General features: G+C 40.1%; 1 protein-coding gene across 1 annotated transcript; it reads left to right on the forward strand.

Moving 5' to 3' along the window:
* The first annotated feature begins 762 nt into the window (after positions 1–762).
* LOC133179578 (uncharacterized) lies at positions 763–4,512 on the forward strand. The gene is made up of 3 exons (XM_061314299.1): positions 763–3,053; positions 3,301–3,733; positions 4,267–4,512. Exons 1-3 carry the CDS (start codon positions 763–765, stop codon positions 4,510–4,512), a joined length of 2,970 nt encoding a protein of 989 aa, XP_061170283.1.
* The last annotated feature ends 12,881 nt before the right edge of the window (positions 4,513–17,393 follow it).

Here is a 17,393-nt window from a genome sequence, read left to right on the forward strand (position 1 = left end):
TGGAACAAGCCGGGTGTGATATCCATCGGCCTTGTGGACCCGAAGAATGGGGGAAATTACAACAAGTGTTAGCCCCATGCTATCGACTGAAAATATTCCAGTTCAAGTCTACCTCCTCTAAACTCAGTTTAGAGCCCGTTTACAAAGGCTACGGAGAGGGAACTTGTTTGAATGTCCTGTTAGACGACCATCATTACGATGCCATCATATCTATGCCTGGTGTGACGGGCAATCAATACTACTGTGATCATTGCGACGTGGGGTACAGGAACATCACAGACCATCGTACCCAGTGTCCTCACCGATGTTCCTTTTGTTTAACCGACACGCCCTGCCCTCCAGACGGGAGCCGCATTCAATGTAGCCAGTGCCAGGGATTTTTTCAGAGTAGGACTTGCTACCAAAATCATCTACGGCCTCACAGTAACAATACGGCCACCACTGTATGCAGTTTAATGGGGCGATGCGACCATTGTCAGAAATGGATGTCTAAAAGATTACTCCCTCATCATCATTGCGGAGGACAGAAACAATGTAAGATCTGTAAGAAAACCGTAGACACGGATCATCAGTGCTACGTTCAACTCAAGCCCGAGAAAAAGAAAAAAAAGGGCAAAGAGACCTTTACAGTTCTACATCTATTTCGATTTCGAATGTACGCAGGAAACCGGCATCCACGTCCCTAACCTGTGTGTGGCACACCGCGTATGTCAACATTGCGGTCACTTACCCATAGAAGATCCCTGTCCTCACTGTCGACACATGGGACCCCGTCAACACCTGTTCCGAGGGCCAGAGACCTTAAGGCAGTTCATGGACTGGTTATTACAACCCACTACAGGAAATAAGAATTCCGCTTTATTACACGACGAGGCCATCATCATCGCCCACAATTTCAAAGGATACGACGGACAGTTCATTTTAAATTACCTGGTTCATTCCGCCTGCCTGAAACCTACCGTCATCATGAACGGCAGTAAAATCTTATCCATGCAAATCTGCGGACTGAAATTCATCGATTCCTATAATTTTTTACCTTTTGCCCTGTCCAAGATGCCCTCTGCTTTCGGATTCACCGAACTGAAGAAAGGATATTTTCCACACTTTTTTAATACGGAACACAACCAGAATTACGTGGGGCCTTATCCACCGGTAGATTACTACAATCCGGACGACATGTCTATTAGTGGACGACAGGCTTTTTATCAATGGTACGAACAACAAGCCGGAAAAGTGTTTGACTTCCAGAAGGAATTTTTAGACTATTGTATTTCAGACGTCGATATTTTACGACGATGCTGTGCTCAGTTTAGAGCCACCCTCAAGAGCTTGGTCCATGTAGACCCCTTCCAGGAATCCATCACTTTTGCCAGTGCAGCCAATTTAGCTTACCGTCGAGGATTCATGCCCAAAGAGACCATTGCCATCATTCCCAACCTGGGGTATCAGCCTGCGCGTCGATATTCCGCCAAAGCCTGTCGGTGGTTAAGCTGGATGAGTCACCAGACCGGATCTCACATCCAACATGCTAGAAACGGGGGAGAAGTCAAGATCGGAAGTTATACCGTCGACGGATACCAGGAAGCCACTCGCACCGTCTACGAATTTTACGGATGCTATTGGCACGGATGCCCCACCTGCTACCCGAATTTACAGACCGAAAGTCATCCTCACCGGACCCAATTTACCTATGAACAATTACACGAGGAAACTTTAAGACGGAGTTCTGTTTTAGAGGAAATTGGGTACTCCCTCCGTAGCATCTGGGAGCACGAATTCGATCAACAGGTACAAAGAGAGGTAACTCTACAGAATTATGTACGAGACCTGGACATTCCAGATCCTTTGAACCCCCGAGACGCCCTGTACGGAGGTCGGACTAATGCCACTAAATTATATTGTGAGGAGGGGGACATGAGATACGTGGACGTCTGTTCCTTATACCCTTTCGTATTAAAACACAGACCTTTCCCCCTAGGCCATCCTCAGATCATAACAGACCAATTCCAGGACGTGAGAACTTATTTCGGCCTCATTCACTGTCGGGTCCTACCACCCCAAGGCCTCTATCACCCCGTTTTACCTTATCGCACGGGAGGCAAGTTATTGTTTCCCTTATGTCGAACGTGTGCGGAACGACAGGACTCTACCTCTAAACATCGATGTCAACACGCAGACCAGGAACGCAGTCTTACGGGTACCTGGGTGACTACAGAATTACATAAAGCCCTAGACATGGGATATACCTTAGAGCGGATTTACGAAGTTTGGCATTTTTCACAAAGCAGTCGAGATTTATTCAGATCTTACATCGATACCTTCTTAAAGATCAAACAGGAAGCTTCTGGATTCCCACCTGATTGTCAGACGGAGGAACAGAAACTAGATTACATTCGTAAAGTCTTAGACAGAGAAGGGATCAGGATGGACCTGTTAAGTATAGAAAAAAATCCGGTGCTAAGAACGATAGCCAAACTCTTTTTAAATTGCTTGTGGGGAAAATTCGCTCAACGCCTGTTATTACCTAAAACTCGATACTTGACCGAAGAAGAGGAACTACAGCAACTCTTACAAGATTCGACCATTGACATCAAAGGGATAGAACTCTTAGAAAATAAAGAGCAGGCCGAATCGGACATGATGCTGGTCAATTATCAAGAGAAACAGGAATTCGTGGAAGAGTGTCCCTTCGGAAACGTGGTACTGGCCTGTTTCACTACCGCCCATGCCCGATTACACCTCTACGAGACTTTACAACCTTTGGGAGATCGGGTCCTTTATTTCGACACGGACAGTATCATATACCAACATGAGGAGGGACAATTTAATCCTACCCTTGGCAACAGTTTAGGAGAATGGACCGACGAATTAGACGGGGACCACATTATCAAATTCATGTCAGGAGGCCCCAAAAATTATGCTTACCTCACCGCCAAGGGAAAATCCATGTGTAAAGTCAAAGGATTGACTCTCAATTATCGGGCCTCTCAGATCGTGTCACCAGAGACTTTAGAAAAAATGCTCCAGAAAGAAATTGACGAAATCCAAGTCTCGTATCCCTACAAAATACAGAGGACTCGTCAACATGAAGTCAAGACAGTACCTTTAGAAAAACAATATAGAATTGTCTATGATAAGAGACAATTAATGAATGATTATAATACTTTACCTTATGGTTATTAAAAACATACTGTATTTCAAAATGTGTTTTTATTATTGGGGAAAACCCCTAAAAAATGAAGGGGTTATAAAAAGGGGACAAAAATATTTGAACACTTCACTCATGGCTGTTCATTCTAGGGAGCCAGAGGGGGTTCCTCATTACCCTAACTATGCTCTGCTCTTAAAGAGAGAAGCTACCTTTAAAGAGGGATGGCCCGAGTCTTTAAAAGGATTATTACCCAACCTAGCCAAAGCCGGATTTTATTACAGGGGAGTGGGTGATAAGACCACTTGTTTTCATTGTGGTATGGGTTTTACCAACTGGGAACCTACAGACGATCCTTATGTAGAACATGCTTATTGGAACCCTAATTGTCCTTACATCAATACCTATAAAGGACGTGAGTGGGTGATGATCGTATTTATTAACCATTTACTCCGGGTGGGATACAAACCTTCACCTGAAATCAAACCTCTACTAGACCAAACCTCTACACAGATCCAGGCCACAGGAAAATGTCATATTTGTTTAGAGAGAGAATTACAAATGGCTTTACTCCCTTGCGGACACGTATGTTGCTGTTCATTATGTGCTCCGACCTTCCGGTATTGCCCCATCTGTCGAGCCGATGTGAAGAGAACCCAGCGTATATTTCTGTGTTGACTATGAATAAAAAGGATTGAAACCCTATTTTTCTCTTCATTTGTCATCATGCAACCTGAGGAGACACTCCCGTCTTTTCAATTGAAACACGAATTTACCATGGTGGTAGCAGGACCTTCTAAATCGGGAAAAACGGAATTTGTCAAGAAATTGGTGGAAAATTTACATTGGATTACTCCCATGCCACAAAAAATTGTCTGGTGTTATCGGGAATGGCAACCTGCTTACACTTCTTTAACAGATCGGGTCTCCTTCATTCGAAATATTCCAGAAGACGATGAGAAATTAGTGGCCAATTTAACTATTCCTCACTCATTTTTGACGACATGATGGGAGGAAAAGCCATCGAATCGATCGTGGATTGGTTTACCCGTAAAGCGCATCATCGGAATACCAGTGTGATTTACATCACTCAGAACTTATTTGATTGGGCACCACAGCATCGCACCATTAGTTTGAATGCTCATTATTTAGTGTTGTTTAAAAATCCCAGAGACAAATCTCAAATCAGTGTCTTGAGTCGACAGTTAGCCTTACCACATTTGATGTCGGCCTATCAAGAAGCCACCAGTGTTCCTCACGGGTATCTCCTGGTGGACTTGAATCCACAGACCCCAGACGAATACAGATTGAGAAGTCGATTGTTTGAATGGTTTACTGTACACATGCCACAAGAGTATAAATAAAAATGTACCAACATTACACTTGTCATTCATCATTATACAGTCGTCATGGGTCGACCTCTCTCGGCCAAGAGTAAATTAGTGAAAACGTTACGACGTTTACAGCGGGAACGAGATCCTGCCAAGCGAGCCCATTTAATCGAATTAGGGCGTAAAGCCTTATTGAATTGGTTTGCTATGGGAGCTCGAAATTTGATACGTGGGGTCTTACCCATCAATAAACAGACTCAAAAGTTTATTAATAATCATCGTCAAGATTTAAGCATCATAGCCGATAAGTCGGCGAGTGATCAAGACAGAAAAAATGCCATTTTAAAACGCGGAGGAGCCGGATTTCTAGGCGGAGTCATCATTCGTCATTTATTTAAATGGAATGCACCTAAGAAACGACGTGTCCGTCGTTTGAAAAGTGTGGTAGTCAGAGTCGATAATAAGAAACAAAGAGTGTTTCCCGATTGGATGGTGCGAGTAGGAGGAGCAGCTCAAAAGACCAGAAAAAAGAGAAAACCTCCTAAGAGAAAACCTACTCAAAGAAAAGCCCCTGGTGGTAGAAAGAAGAAAAAACCACTCCCAAAACTCCAGCTCAACGAAAAGCCATGCCCGAAAGTCTAAAAAACGAAATCAATCAGTATTATAAGGAACAAAGACAAAAAACTATTGGGGAGTTATTAAAGAAACAAGCTGAAATGAGAATGGATCGTCCTATGGGGCCCATAGGCAGTCAAAGAGCTACCGATTTAGAAGTGTTTCCTCGAGTCAATGTGGGAATTCCCTCTCCTAGAATTAAAGTCCCCATTCACACTCCTAAAATAGCACGCTTTCAACCTCTGACCGCTTCTACACCTACACTTCCTAAAGGAATGAGATATAAATGTCGATATTGTTCCAAAATCTACGTCACCCAGAAAAATAGAGACAAACACGAGAAGGACAAACACGACATGTATGCTCCTCCTCCTTGAGAGTATAAAAAGGAGAGAAACCTGGGACATGTCCTCATTTTAACCCCAGGATGGCTAAGAAGAAGAAGAAAAGAAGGACTTGCTGTTCTACACGATTAAAACCTCATTGGCCTCTTTTAAGAGTGTTATCTGACCCTCACTATTCCTCTCCATTAAAGACGGGTATTTTAAAACATTGTTCTGGAGATTGTATTCTCAAAATCTGCGAGATCGTGTATAACCTATTAAAAGGAGTGTTACCTCTCAGTTCGGCTCATAAACGAAAACTAGCTCCTAAGAAACACATCTTCAGGAGACTGGTCAAACCTCAATCTATCCGTAGACGACGAGCTTTGTTAATCCAGCAAAAAGGAGGCTTCTTCCCTCTCTTAGCAGCAGGCGCTCCTTTACTTTTGGGAGCAGCTTCTTCCCTCCTAGGAAAATGAGTCGTAAAATGGTGTTAGTTCCCGAGGTCTTATTGAACGATCTCAAGGCAAAATTACCCAAACCTCCGGAATTTCAATCCACCATCAGTTTAGGTCAGGAATTGGACGAGATTACAAGACGTGAAGATTTAACCCCAGAAGAAAAAGTCGCTTTATATGGCCAGGAACTTCATCGATATAGGAATTATTTACAACAAGCTAGACAGGAACCTATTTCTAAACCCAAAATTTCAGCAGCTCCAGCAGCAGGAGCAGCTCCAGCCCCAGCAGCAGCAGCACCAGCAGCCCCAGGTGAGATTGAAGATGAAATCCTTGAAACAGTGAATAAAAACATGAAAAGAAAAGCTGGATTATTATTAAATCATTTAAAGAAAACCAAGGTGTTGAGTTGGAATAAAGAAGGTGAAATTAGTTATCGAGGTCAAAAAGTTCCCGATTCTAACATTGTGGATTTAATGGCTGATAGTATGAGATCTCGTTCTCGTAAAAACCATCCCCCTCCTAAAGGATTAGATGAATTTGCTCAAGCTTTAAAAGAGACGCGTACTCCTCTGGAATACGTGAGCAATGGAAACCTTATAAAAGCCATGCAGAGACCTGGAAAAATCAGTACTCCTAAAAGTATCCTCAGTGATAGTGAGGACGAGGGCGATAGTGGATTTAAAGATGCTTCTTCTTCATTTTTGACCCCTATTAGTAGACCTGTAGGAGATAGAGGAATAAAAAAATCCACTCCTAGACCTCTGTTAAATTTAGCGAAGGCCATCAAAAAATCTAAATTCAGTCCAAGTTTACCGAAAAAGAGATTAGAACAGATCGACGAAAATTGGCTTTCATTACCTAAGATATGAAAAAGAAACCAGTGGAAGACATTTTAAAAGAGATTTATTATGATCCTAAAAGAGGGTACGGAGGACTACAAGCTTTGTATCGTCAGGTCAGAAGTCTGGGACATAAGATTTCCTTGAAAAAGATTCGAGAATGGTTAAAAGAGCAAGATACGTATACCTTACATAAACCCATTCAAAGAAAATTCCGGAGACAACAGACTAGAGTGACAGATATAGACGAACAATGGCAATTAGATTTAGCAGATGTGTCCAGTTTAAAGAAACACAATGACGGATATACCTTTTTATTGTGTGCCATTGACGTCTTATCTAAATATGCCTGGGTGGTGCCTTTAAAACAGAAAACGGGAAAGGAAATGATTCGAGGATTACGAGAGATTTTTCAACAAGACGGTCGACGTCCCGTCCGCATTCAATCGGATCAAGGAAAAGAATTTACCAATCGAGAATTCTTACAAGCTTTTAAATCCATTCATTTTTTTACCACTCGTAATACGGACACCAAAGCCAGTATCGTGGAACGATTTCAGCGTACTCTCAAAGCACGCATGTGGCGTTATTTCACCCGTCATAAAACCAGACGGTATTTAGAGATCTTACCGGATTTAGTGTATGCTTACAATCACACTTATCATCGCAGTATCCAAAGAACACCAGCTCAAGTGAATGCTTCTAATGTGTTAAAAGTCTGGAAAACTTTATATGGGAAATCCAATCGGAAACAGTTTCCTAAACCTCAGTTTAAAGAAGGAGATCGGGTACGCATCAGTAAAGCCAAGCGCACATTTGAAAAAGGATATTTACCTAACTGGACCACAGAACTGTTTACCATTTCAAAAAGAGTTCCTGGAAGGTATCCTTACCTGTATAGAGTGCAAGATTATAACGGAGAGGAATTAGAAGGGACTTTTTACGAGAAAGAATTACAAAAGATCATTAAAAAAGACGACCTGTACGAAGTGGAGGAAATCTTGGGGTATAAAAAGCGACGCCTAGGAAAAAAAATCATTCAAGAAGTCAAAGTTCGGTGGAAAGGATATCCCCCTAGTTTCGATTCATGGATTCCACAAACGGATCTCATCCAATAACTCCTCACTGGAAATTTTGTGGAGAGAATGTTCCCCGAGAAGAAATCGTTTATTTCGCACAATTATTGATCTGTGTATCTCTCATCGTCACCAGTGTGGTCATGTTAGCTTTACACGATCCTAATCGAGAATATTGGATGGTATGTGTCAGTTCCTCAGTGGGTTATATCATGCCTAGTCCTACGATGATGCATCATACACCTACCCCTAAGAAGACCACGAATGCACAGAGTTAATGTCTTTTTAAAAAAAATAGATACACCACAGAGTGTATATAAAATGGGGAAACAACAAAGATTTTTTTCATTTCTGATCTGACTGAGGACAGAGCACAACATGGAATTTTTAAGCTCCGAGTATCGTTGGAAAATGCAAGAGCCTACAGGTTCCACTAAAAAAGGAGAATGGATGAAAAACAAAGAGGAATGCATCCAAGATTTCATGGATAAGAATCCGGGAGAAACAGGACTCAATGATGTGTACCTGTATAAGAGATTCAAATTACCGGACCATGAATGTGCACCACTCATAATAGTATTATTAGGGTCATGGCGACCCCAGTATCAGGAATTCAAATGGAAAGTCAAATACGTTTTGGCTCACAAAACAAAGGCACCAGCAAGGACTTGGATTCAAGGGAAATGGATGGAAGAAGTCCAAGATTGTATCAAAGATTATGTAAACAAAGTGCTCAGAGAAGGATACGACATCATGGACTGTGCTTGTGAAACAGAATATTTGTACATGAGGAGAATTTTCCTATTCAAAAAGAACTATGCAAAAGTATTCCATGTTTGTTAATTTAATGTTGTTGTTGTTGTTGTGAATTAAAAACCTAAGAAGAAAAAAATAAATTCTGGTGTTGTTGGTTTTTCCGCATCGACTAAAAATAGATATCCCAAGGTATATATATAAATCTTAGCTTTGAGTTCACTGTGCTCATTTTTCAATCATGCCTTCTGTGTGGAGAATGTCGTATTTTCTTCACCAAGAAAATAGTGCCTGTCCTCATTGCCATAGGCAGTTGAGAGAGATCAGCAGATTACCTGAGTATGACAGTGACGACGACGACCTTATTGGTTGGTATTGGGGATGTAATGAATGTGGAGAACGTATACCTCACTGCGAAGTAGACGATCCCCCTAGTTTGTGGTATTGTCGCTGTGATTGGTGCCTGAAATATTACCTGTGGAAATATGGGGTTGATTTTATGATGCCACGTTGGGCTAAGCGCATGAGAAGAAATACCAAGATCGAGAGATGCCCCTCCTGCTGGGAAGAAAACACCCAAGGAAAATGGAAATGTCAACAGTGTATGAAATATCCCTGCTGTGAAAAGTGTTACAAGTCCATTATACGGCTTTCTTACAGAAATTGTCCCTTGTGTCGATTTGAACAATAATAATAAATAAAAAAAAAAAAACTATAAAAACAAACCAGGTCTTATTTTTCTCAGCTGAATACATGTGATGACGTCACAATAGGCAGCTTGATGACTTGAATCGGTGCCAAGTTTATACCCTAGGTAAAAACCTGAGGTTTTTTTTTTTTAATAAAAATCTATTTTTAGACTTTGGAAAAACCAATAGACTTAAAAAATTTATTTTTTGACTTTGGAAAAACCAATAGACTTAAAAAATTTATTTTTTGACTTTGGAAAAACCAATAGACTTAAATAGAGTAAGAACGTGTGAAGCACGTGTGGGTTTTTCCAAAGCGACTATAAATAGTCAGATCCAAAGGTATTTAAAGCTGAGCTTTTTTAAAAAAAATTTCACAAAGCGACTGTAAATAGTCAGATCCAAAGGTATTTTTAAAGCTGAGCTTTTTTGTGAAAAAAAAAAAAATTTCACCACTACCACCACCACATTTCATCATGATTTTTATGTGGAGACTGAAGTATTTCTTTGAGGTAGAAAAGTATTACTGTCATTACTGTGATAGGGAGATGATCCATGAGCGTACATTTACGGTGTATGATCATCCAGGATGGCATCACAGAACTTATCAATTTTGCGAGCATTGTGAAATGGCTTTTCCTCACTGGTTTGTGGATGATCCCCCTTCCATGGAGACCTGTGGATGTAGATGGTGCGTGAAATATTTCACATGGAAGTACGGGGCAGAGAATATGGTGCCCCTATGGGTCAAAGTGACCAGGAAGAGAGCCTTAATGAAATGCCTGACCTGCTGGGAGGAAAATACGGAGGGGAGATGGAAGTGCCAACAATGCCGACAGTATCCATGCTGTGTGAAATGTGTCGAGAACTTCGTCAAGATTTGCTACAGACTTTGTCCATTATGTAGATATGAAGGAAATAAATCATAAAATCAAAAAAAAAAAACTGTTGTTTGGTTTTTCCTGAGATGCTAAAAATAGATTGGATAAGGTTATATAAAGAGGTATGACCCCAAAAAAAATCATTCATTCTGAAAAAGTTCAGTGTCCAAGTCAGACGTGTTTTAAAAAAGATGCAGTATCGTTGGTATTGTGAGAGCCCCGTCACTCAGTTTATTTACATGGAAGGAGGGTGGATGAAAACTAAACTAGGAGCGATCCTGGATTTCTTTGAAAATCATCCAGGACATTCCCTGGAAAACGTGTGGCTGGAAAAAAGAGTCAAAATCCCGCATCCTAAAGGAACTAGAGTGAGGGTGAAATTCAACCAGCATTACGAGCAATATAAATGGGTCAGCTGTACTCATCCTATGAATCGTTCGACACCGATGACCCTGGTTCTGAACGAAAGTCTCTGGTACTCCGACATAGCAGAGTGTGTGAGACATTTTTTCAAGATGAAGAAAAAAGAACTGACCTTTTCAGATTATCACGACGTTAAACAGTACGTGTATTGTCGCATCCCCTTTTCCCAGATCAAAGACAATATGGAAAAGGAAGGACCTGGTGTTTTGGACAGAGTGATTGATTACAGATTAGAAGAAGAAGAAGAAGAAGTGTAAAAAAAAAAACTCAATAAAATTTTTTTTTTAAAAAACAAAAAACAAAAAGTGTTGTTATAAATAGAAGGGTCCTAAGTTATTTTGTTTCAGTATCTCACTGAACATGGCCGAGAGCAGTGGTTTTTACATGACTTTACCTAGTGATGGGTCCATGCAATCTTTTCCGAGTAATACTACGGCTCAATTTAAAACCTTATTACCACAAACAGTAGATTTAACAGATGGACAATGGGAAGTGGCTTTAACAGAATTGATGTATCCCATTTCATTGAAAAACATCACAGAAGAGGAAGCTTATTTTGACATCCTGCTTCCTCAGTTTTATGCTAAAAAAGTCGAAGAACCTAATGTGTTTAGATGGGACAGATTTAAAATGAAAACCATAGAGGTGATGCCATTAAGCCAATGTCCTGTACTGTTAGATTGGGACCATACTGAATTTGGTGATCAAATAACGAAAGACCAGAAGATGGAAATTAAGCGAATTCACTTTAGACCGGGGCCTTACATTCATCCCATGGCTTTAACAAGTGAAATCAGTCTTGGACTGGAAAGAACTTTGAAAAAATTATGGAAGTTTTTGGGTGATTCTGTTGATTCTAAAAAAAAAGAGTGAAATGAAATTAGCCTATCATGACAAATATGATAAAGTGATGTATCACTTTAACGGGAGAGAACTTAGAAAATATCCCTTTTGCATTCGTTTTCCCACAGCCTTAGCTTATAAGTTAGGAATAGAAAGTAAGAAGGTGATGCTTCAGAACGATACAGAAACCAAATGGATCAACGTGAGTTACATGGGTAACAATACAGTAGATTTATATGAAAATCTGAAATCCATGTATGTGTATTGTGACTTGATTGAACCCCAGACGGTAGGATCCAATGCCTTGAAATTATTAAGAGTGGTTCCTTGTACACTCAATCTGGAAGATAAAAAACAAGCTAAATGGGAACCCGTTAGAGCGGAATATTTGAAACTGAGTAAAAAACATTTCGATAGCATTGAGATTCATATCATGACTCCTTTAGGGACTCCCATGCCTTTTTTAAGTGGAAAATCGGTCGTGAAACTTCATTTCAGAAAAGTGTACTGAGATGAGTGTACATCTTTTTTGTTACATCCTATTGGGAGTGATGACTTGTCTGATATGCTGTCTGTATTGTATTCAACCCTAAGACAGGAGGGGTAAAAAAAGGAGTCCCCGGAGTGCATTTAGGTCAGTCTGACACGAGTCATGAAAACATGCAGTATCATCCCGGATTATTGAGACAAAGAGGACACGGACAGTTTGTCTATCATAGAGGTTTATTACGTCAAAAAGGACACGGTATTTTAGGATCCTTGTTTAAAGTAGCAGCTCCCTTAATAGGAGGATTATTTGGAGGAGGCCAACAGCAACCACCCCCACCCCCACCCTATTATTATCCACCCCAAAACTATCAAAGAGGGGAAGGATTTTTTACGGATTTACTGAAATCGGGGGCCAAACACGCCTTGACCGCTGCTGCTAGAACGGGGTTAGACGTGTTAGAAAATAAGAGATCTTTAAAAGACGCTGTCAAAACTCACGGAGTACAAGCCCTGAAAAACACTTCGGGAATGGTGAAACAAAGAATGAATCTAGGAGGTACTAAGAAAAGAACAAGAAAGAGAATGAAAAAACAGAGGGATCGGGAATGGTGATTAAAATAATAAGAAGAAAAAGACGACAGAGAGGCAGAGGATTTTTTACGGATTTACTGAAAACGGGAGCCAAACACGCCTTGACCGCTGCTGCTAGAACGGGGTTAGACGTGTTAGAAAATAGGAGATCTTTAAAAGACGCTGTCAAAACTCACGGAGTACAAGCCCTGAAAAATACTTCGGGAATGGTGAAACAAAGAATGAATCTAGGAGGTACTAAGAAAAAAAGAAAAAAGACACCTGTGTTAGCCCGAGGAGGTCCTAAGAGAAAAAGAAAAAAAACAAGGAGGAATTCAGACTAAGAAAACACGTCCTTTAGATATCTTTGATTGAGAGACACTATAAATAGGGAAGTCGAGTGAGATTGACCTTCATTTGTGAAAAATCCATCCTAGTAGACAGACATTATGTTGCAACCAGATTCCTGTGCGAGTGGGAGGAACAATTTACAATTGTTCCAAGTCCCCCCGAATAATATTGCTTTAGAAGACTCCAAATGGGAAGAATATTACCCCATTTCTAGTACTTTAGATTCGGATACGGCTCCCATTGAATTTGAAATTAAAGGACAAGGAGATCAATATCTGGATTTATCTCAAACGTATGTTCAAATGGTGTGTAAATTTACCAAAGACGATGGTACTGATCTGACTTGAGCTGGCATCACTTGCGCCCCGGTGAATAATATCTTTCATTCCTTGTTTACGGAAATTGATCTCAGTGTCAATGGAAAAATAGTGTCTCCGGGAACCGATACTTATCCTTACAAAGCTTATCTGGAGAAATTACTTTCTTACAAACCCAGAACTTTAATGACACAGATGAGAGCCTGTAGTCTGTGGGAAAAAGATACGGCAGGACACATGGACGAAGTGGGGGTAGCAGACCTTGGAGTGGCTCAAAATAAGACATTTGATGTAAAAAAGGGTGTAAGTGGCGATACTGTGGTCATTGACGAACCCATCGTCCCAGAGTTACCGGCCAATTCTAGAAACGAAGGATTTAGAAAACGTCACCAGGCCATCAAAGATAGTAAGAAAATAGCCTTGTTTGATCGTTTACATCTGGATCTATTTCAACAAGACCGATTTCTACCCAATGGAGTAGACGTCCGTTTGAGATTTAATCGAGCTAAACCTCAGTTTTATATGATGATCAAAGCACTAAGTACGGGAAAAGTGAAAATATTGAACATGGTCTTGTGGGTGAGAAAAGTCAAACCCACGGCCGTCATGATGAATGGCATTAATCAAAGTTTGAACACTCATAGAGCCAAATATCCTTTGAGAAGAGTCGAAGTGAAAACCTTTACCATACTGACAGGAACTCAATCTAAGATTACGGATCATCTGTTTCAAGGCCAGATGCCTAAACGTCTCATTTTAGGCTTTGTGGAAAATGCGGCTTTTAACGGAGATAAAACTAAAAATCCGTTTCATTTTCAAAACTTTGGAATTAAGAAATTAGATGTCAGTATCAACGGAGAGACCATGAGTACTCGTTGTTTTGAGCCCAATTTCAATGAAGATTTATATCTGAGATCTTATCTGAGTCTATATCAAGCCTTGGGAAAATTAGGAGAAGATTGGGCTCCGGACATCAACCTAGAAGAGTATAAAAACGGATACACTCTGTGGGGCTGGGATTTCACCAAAGATCAAGAAGCGCAATCGGATAAATTCCACATCATAGAAACCGGAAATCTGAGAATAGAAGTCCAATTTAGGAACAATACGGTGAACACCTTAAATTGTGTGGTGTATGCAGAATTCGATAACCTGTTAGAAATAAACAAACAGAGAGAAGTCAGTATTGATTACTAATGGATACGGGACAGTTGAGAGAAGTCTTATCCAGAGAATTAAAGAGTTCTTTTGGTGGAGTGTACCCCTTGGATATATTACCGGATCAATTAAGACTTGGAGAAAAAGCCATCGTGGTGAATACGGATCCTCATGATCAACCTGGAGAACACTGGGTGTGTCTGTACGTGAGCAGTCCAGTGGTGGAATATTTTGACTCTTATGGATTTCCTCCCTTACAGAAAGAAATTCAAGACTTTATCCAGCGTCATGCTCACCAATGGATTTATAATCCGTATCGATATCAAGATTGGAAGACCGATGTGTGTGGACAATATTGTGTGTATTATTTACATCAAAGACACAAGTTGAGAAAGAAAGCAGACGAGTGGTTATTTCCCTTTGACCATAGTACAGCTTTACAAAGAGATCATTATGTAGCTCAATGGTTTAAAGACACTTATCATAAAAGACCTACGGGTCATGGACAAACTTGTCAATGTTTCTATCAAAATGTCATGTAATTAATTGTTGTTATCAATAAAAAGAATTGAAAAAAAAAATGTGTTCTTGTTGTTTTTTTTTAAAAAAAAAGGGGGTTTTCCCCATGATACTAAATATAGATAGAAAAAGGTATATAAAAAAAAAGAAAAAGAAAAAAAATAGCCTCATTTGATCATGAGTCTCCAGGAGATACAGGGTGATTTATTAAACATTCCTGTAGAAGCTATCGTACATCAATGTAACTGTTTAACAGTCAGAGCTCATGGATTGAGTCAAAGTATAGCAGATAAATATCCTCAAGCGAATTTGTATGCCACCCGCAGACCTTTAGGGTCTAGAAATTTAGCCTTAGAAGAGGACAGGGATAAGCCAGGAACCATTAGGGTGTTTTCCTCACAAACACCTGTGGTCATTTGTTTATTAGCTCAATGGGATTATGGCAGAGCAAGTCACAGACCTAAAAGAATCTCCACTTATCAGGACACCCCACAAAATAGAGAGCAATGGTTTCAAGCCTGTTTACAAGAATTGGGAAATTTACCTTATAAAACTTTTGCTTTTCCTTACAAGATTGGATGTGGCTTAGCTGGAGGAAATTGGACTCATTATAGACATTATATTGAACAATTTGTACACACTTATGACAAACATGTGTACATTCTTCATAAACATTAACTGTGTGTGTGTGTGTGTGTGTGTGTGTGTGTGTGTGTGTTTTATGTGATATAAAATAAATCTTTTTTTTTTTTTTGAAAGTACCTTTTTAGGAATGAAGTGCAATGCTTGGTACAGCAAGGGTGAAAGTGTATGTTCCTCGATTATGCAAATATTTGTATGTTGTTTTTTTATGTACTGGAACAGACATCTCAGCCTGTCATTCTGGGCACACATTTTTTGGCACAGTCTGGTATTTCGTTAGACTTTTCTGACCCTGGTAAATGTTCCGATGTTGTTTACAACAAAAATTACAAAGTCGTAAGCAGGAGTACTACTGTCTTGTCCCCAGAATCTGAGGCTGTCGTGTTTGGATCCATTTCAACGTATACCCTGGTGTTCATGGTATGTTTACAACACCATAGTTTTGCCAAATCAAATGCTGTGCCATGCAAATGTATTGGTGTAGTTGATATTGACAATACTGTTCCAATCAAATTACTGAATTCTACAGATACACCTATTGTCATTAGTAGAGGTACTAAGATTGCTACTTTTACACCATTTGATAATTCATGTAGTGTCATACCCTTTCAGCAAAGTGTTCCTGTAAAGAATGTTTGCAACTATGTGAATATTTCCCCTATTTCAAACGGTGATAGTGACACTGATGGGGGTTCTTATGACAGATTTCTGAGTGAATTTAATCTGGACAACCCAAACCTTACTACGTGTGAACAGAAATCATTGAGTGATGTTTTGTGTGCAAACCGCGATGTATTTGTCACAGAATCATCACCAGCTCTAGGGAAAACTTCTTTAGTCGAACACACAATTCACTTAAAAGAGAACTTTGTCCCTAAGCTACAGCGTCCATTTCGCCTTGCTCCTGACAAAAAACAAGTCTTAAGACATCAACTCGATGAACTTCTTAAGCAAGGAATTGTCTCCCCTGTATCTGAAAAAGAAGATTTGCCTTTCACTAGCCCAGTGGTCTTAGTGCGTTTGAATAAGAAAGAACAAGACTATTTACCTGGTTCATGTGAAGCCAGTCTATCTCTATACAGATTTTGTGTAAATTTTCGATACCTCAATTCCCAGACTAAGGACTTCCAGTATCCTAAACCTGACCTTCAGGAACTTACCGAATCTTTTGCTGACAATCCGCCTAACTATATTACCTGTATAGACTTGTCGCAGGGATTTTTTCAACTTCCCATTGCATCAGATTCTACTTTTAATACCTGTTTCGGTACATACCAGTTTAACAGGCTGCCGATGGGCCTAGGCACATCACCTGGTACACTGCAGTTGTTAATGGACAAGATTTTGCACAAATTAACATTTATGTCAGTATTGTGTTATTTAGATGACTGTGTTATTTTCTCATCAACATTTGACCAGCATCTGAATGACCTCAACGCAGTGTTTCAGCAATTACTAAATGCTGGACTTAAACTTGGACCGAAAAAATGTATTTTTGCTAAGAGTGAATGCATTTTTCTAGGACATCAGATATCGAGTACTGGTATTCGACCTCCTCCAGACCGTGTCAGAGCTATATAGGATTATCCCCGACAAGGAACTCCAAAGATTTATAGGACTATTGAACTGGTTTAGGATATTTATACCAAATTTCAGCGCCATATCTAAGCCACTTTATGAACTTTTGCGCAAAGGAGTTTCCTTCATTTGGAAGACCAAACACACAGAGTGCATTAATGAACTGAAACACAGACTCCTGAACTCCGAAGTTTTAGCTTTCCCTCGTTTTGATGTGCCATTTATTCTGGCTGTAGACACTTCCTCTCTGGCTATATGCTGTATCAAATTCTACCCAAGAAGGAATCAGAGGAAGAGAAATCCAGAATTCGTGTGATTCGCTTTGGATCAAAAGGACTCTCTCGTTGGCAGAAGTCATATGGCCCTACCAAATTGGAGCTGTTAGGA

This window comes from Saccostrea echinata, unplaced genomic scaffold (assembly GCF_033153115.1).
Source record: "Saccostrea echinata isolate AGI-Se365-2 ecotype Australia unplaced genomic scaffold, CSIRO_AGI_Sech_v1 ptg000005l, whole genome shotgun sequence".
NCBI lineage: Eukaryota > Metazoa > Mollusca > Bivalvia > Ostreida > Ostreidae > Saccostrea > Saccostrea echinata.

Bases quoted from the DNA above. Each gene is read 5' to 3' on its own strand.
- LOC133179578 (XM_061314299.1), top strand. From the start codon at position 763: ATGGGACCCCGTCAACACCTGTTCCGAGGGCCAGAGACCTTAAGGCAG. The intron at 3,054-3,300 runs GTATCCCTACAA...TGTTCATTCTAG, and splicing joins ATTGACGAAATCCAAGTCTC to GGAGCCAGAGGGGGTTCCTC. The intron at 3,734-4,266 runs GTATGTTGCTGT...TGGGCACCACAG, and splicing joins CTTTACTCCCTTGCGGACAC to CATCGCACCATTAGTTTGAA.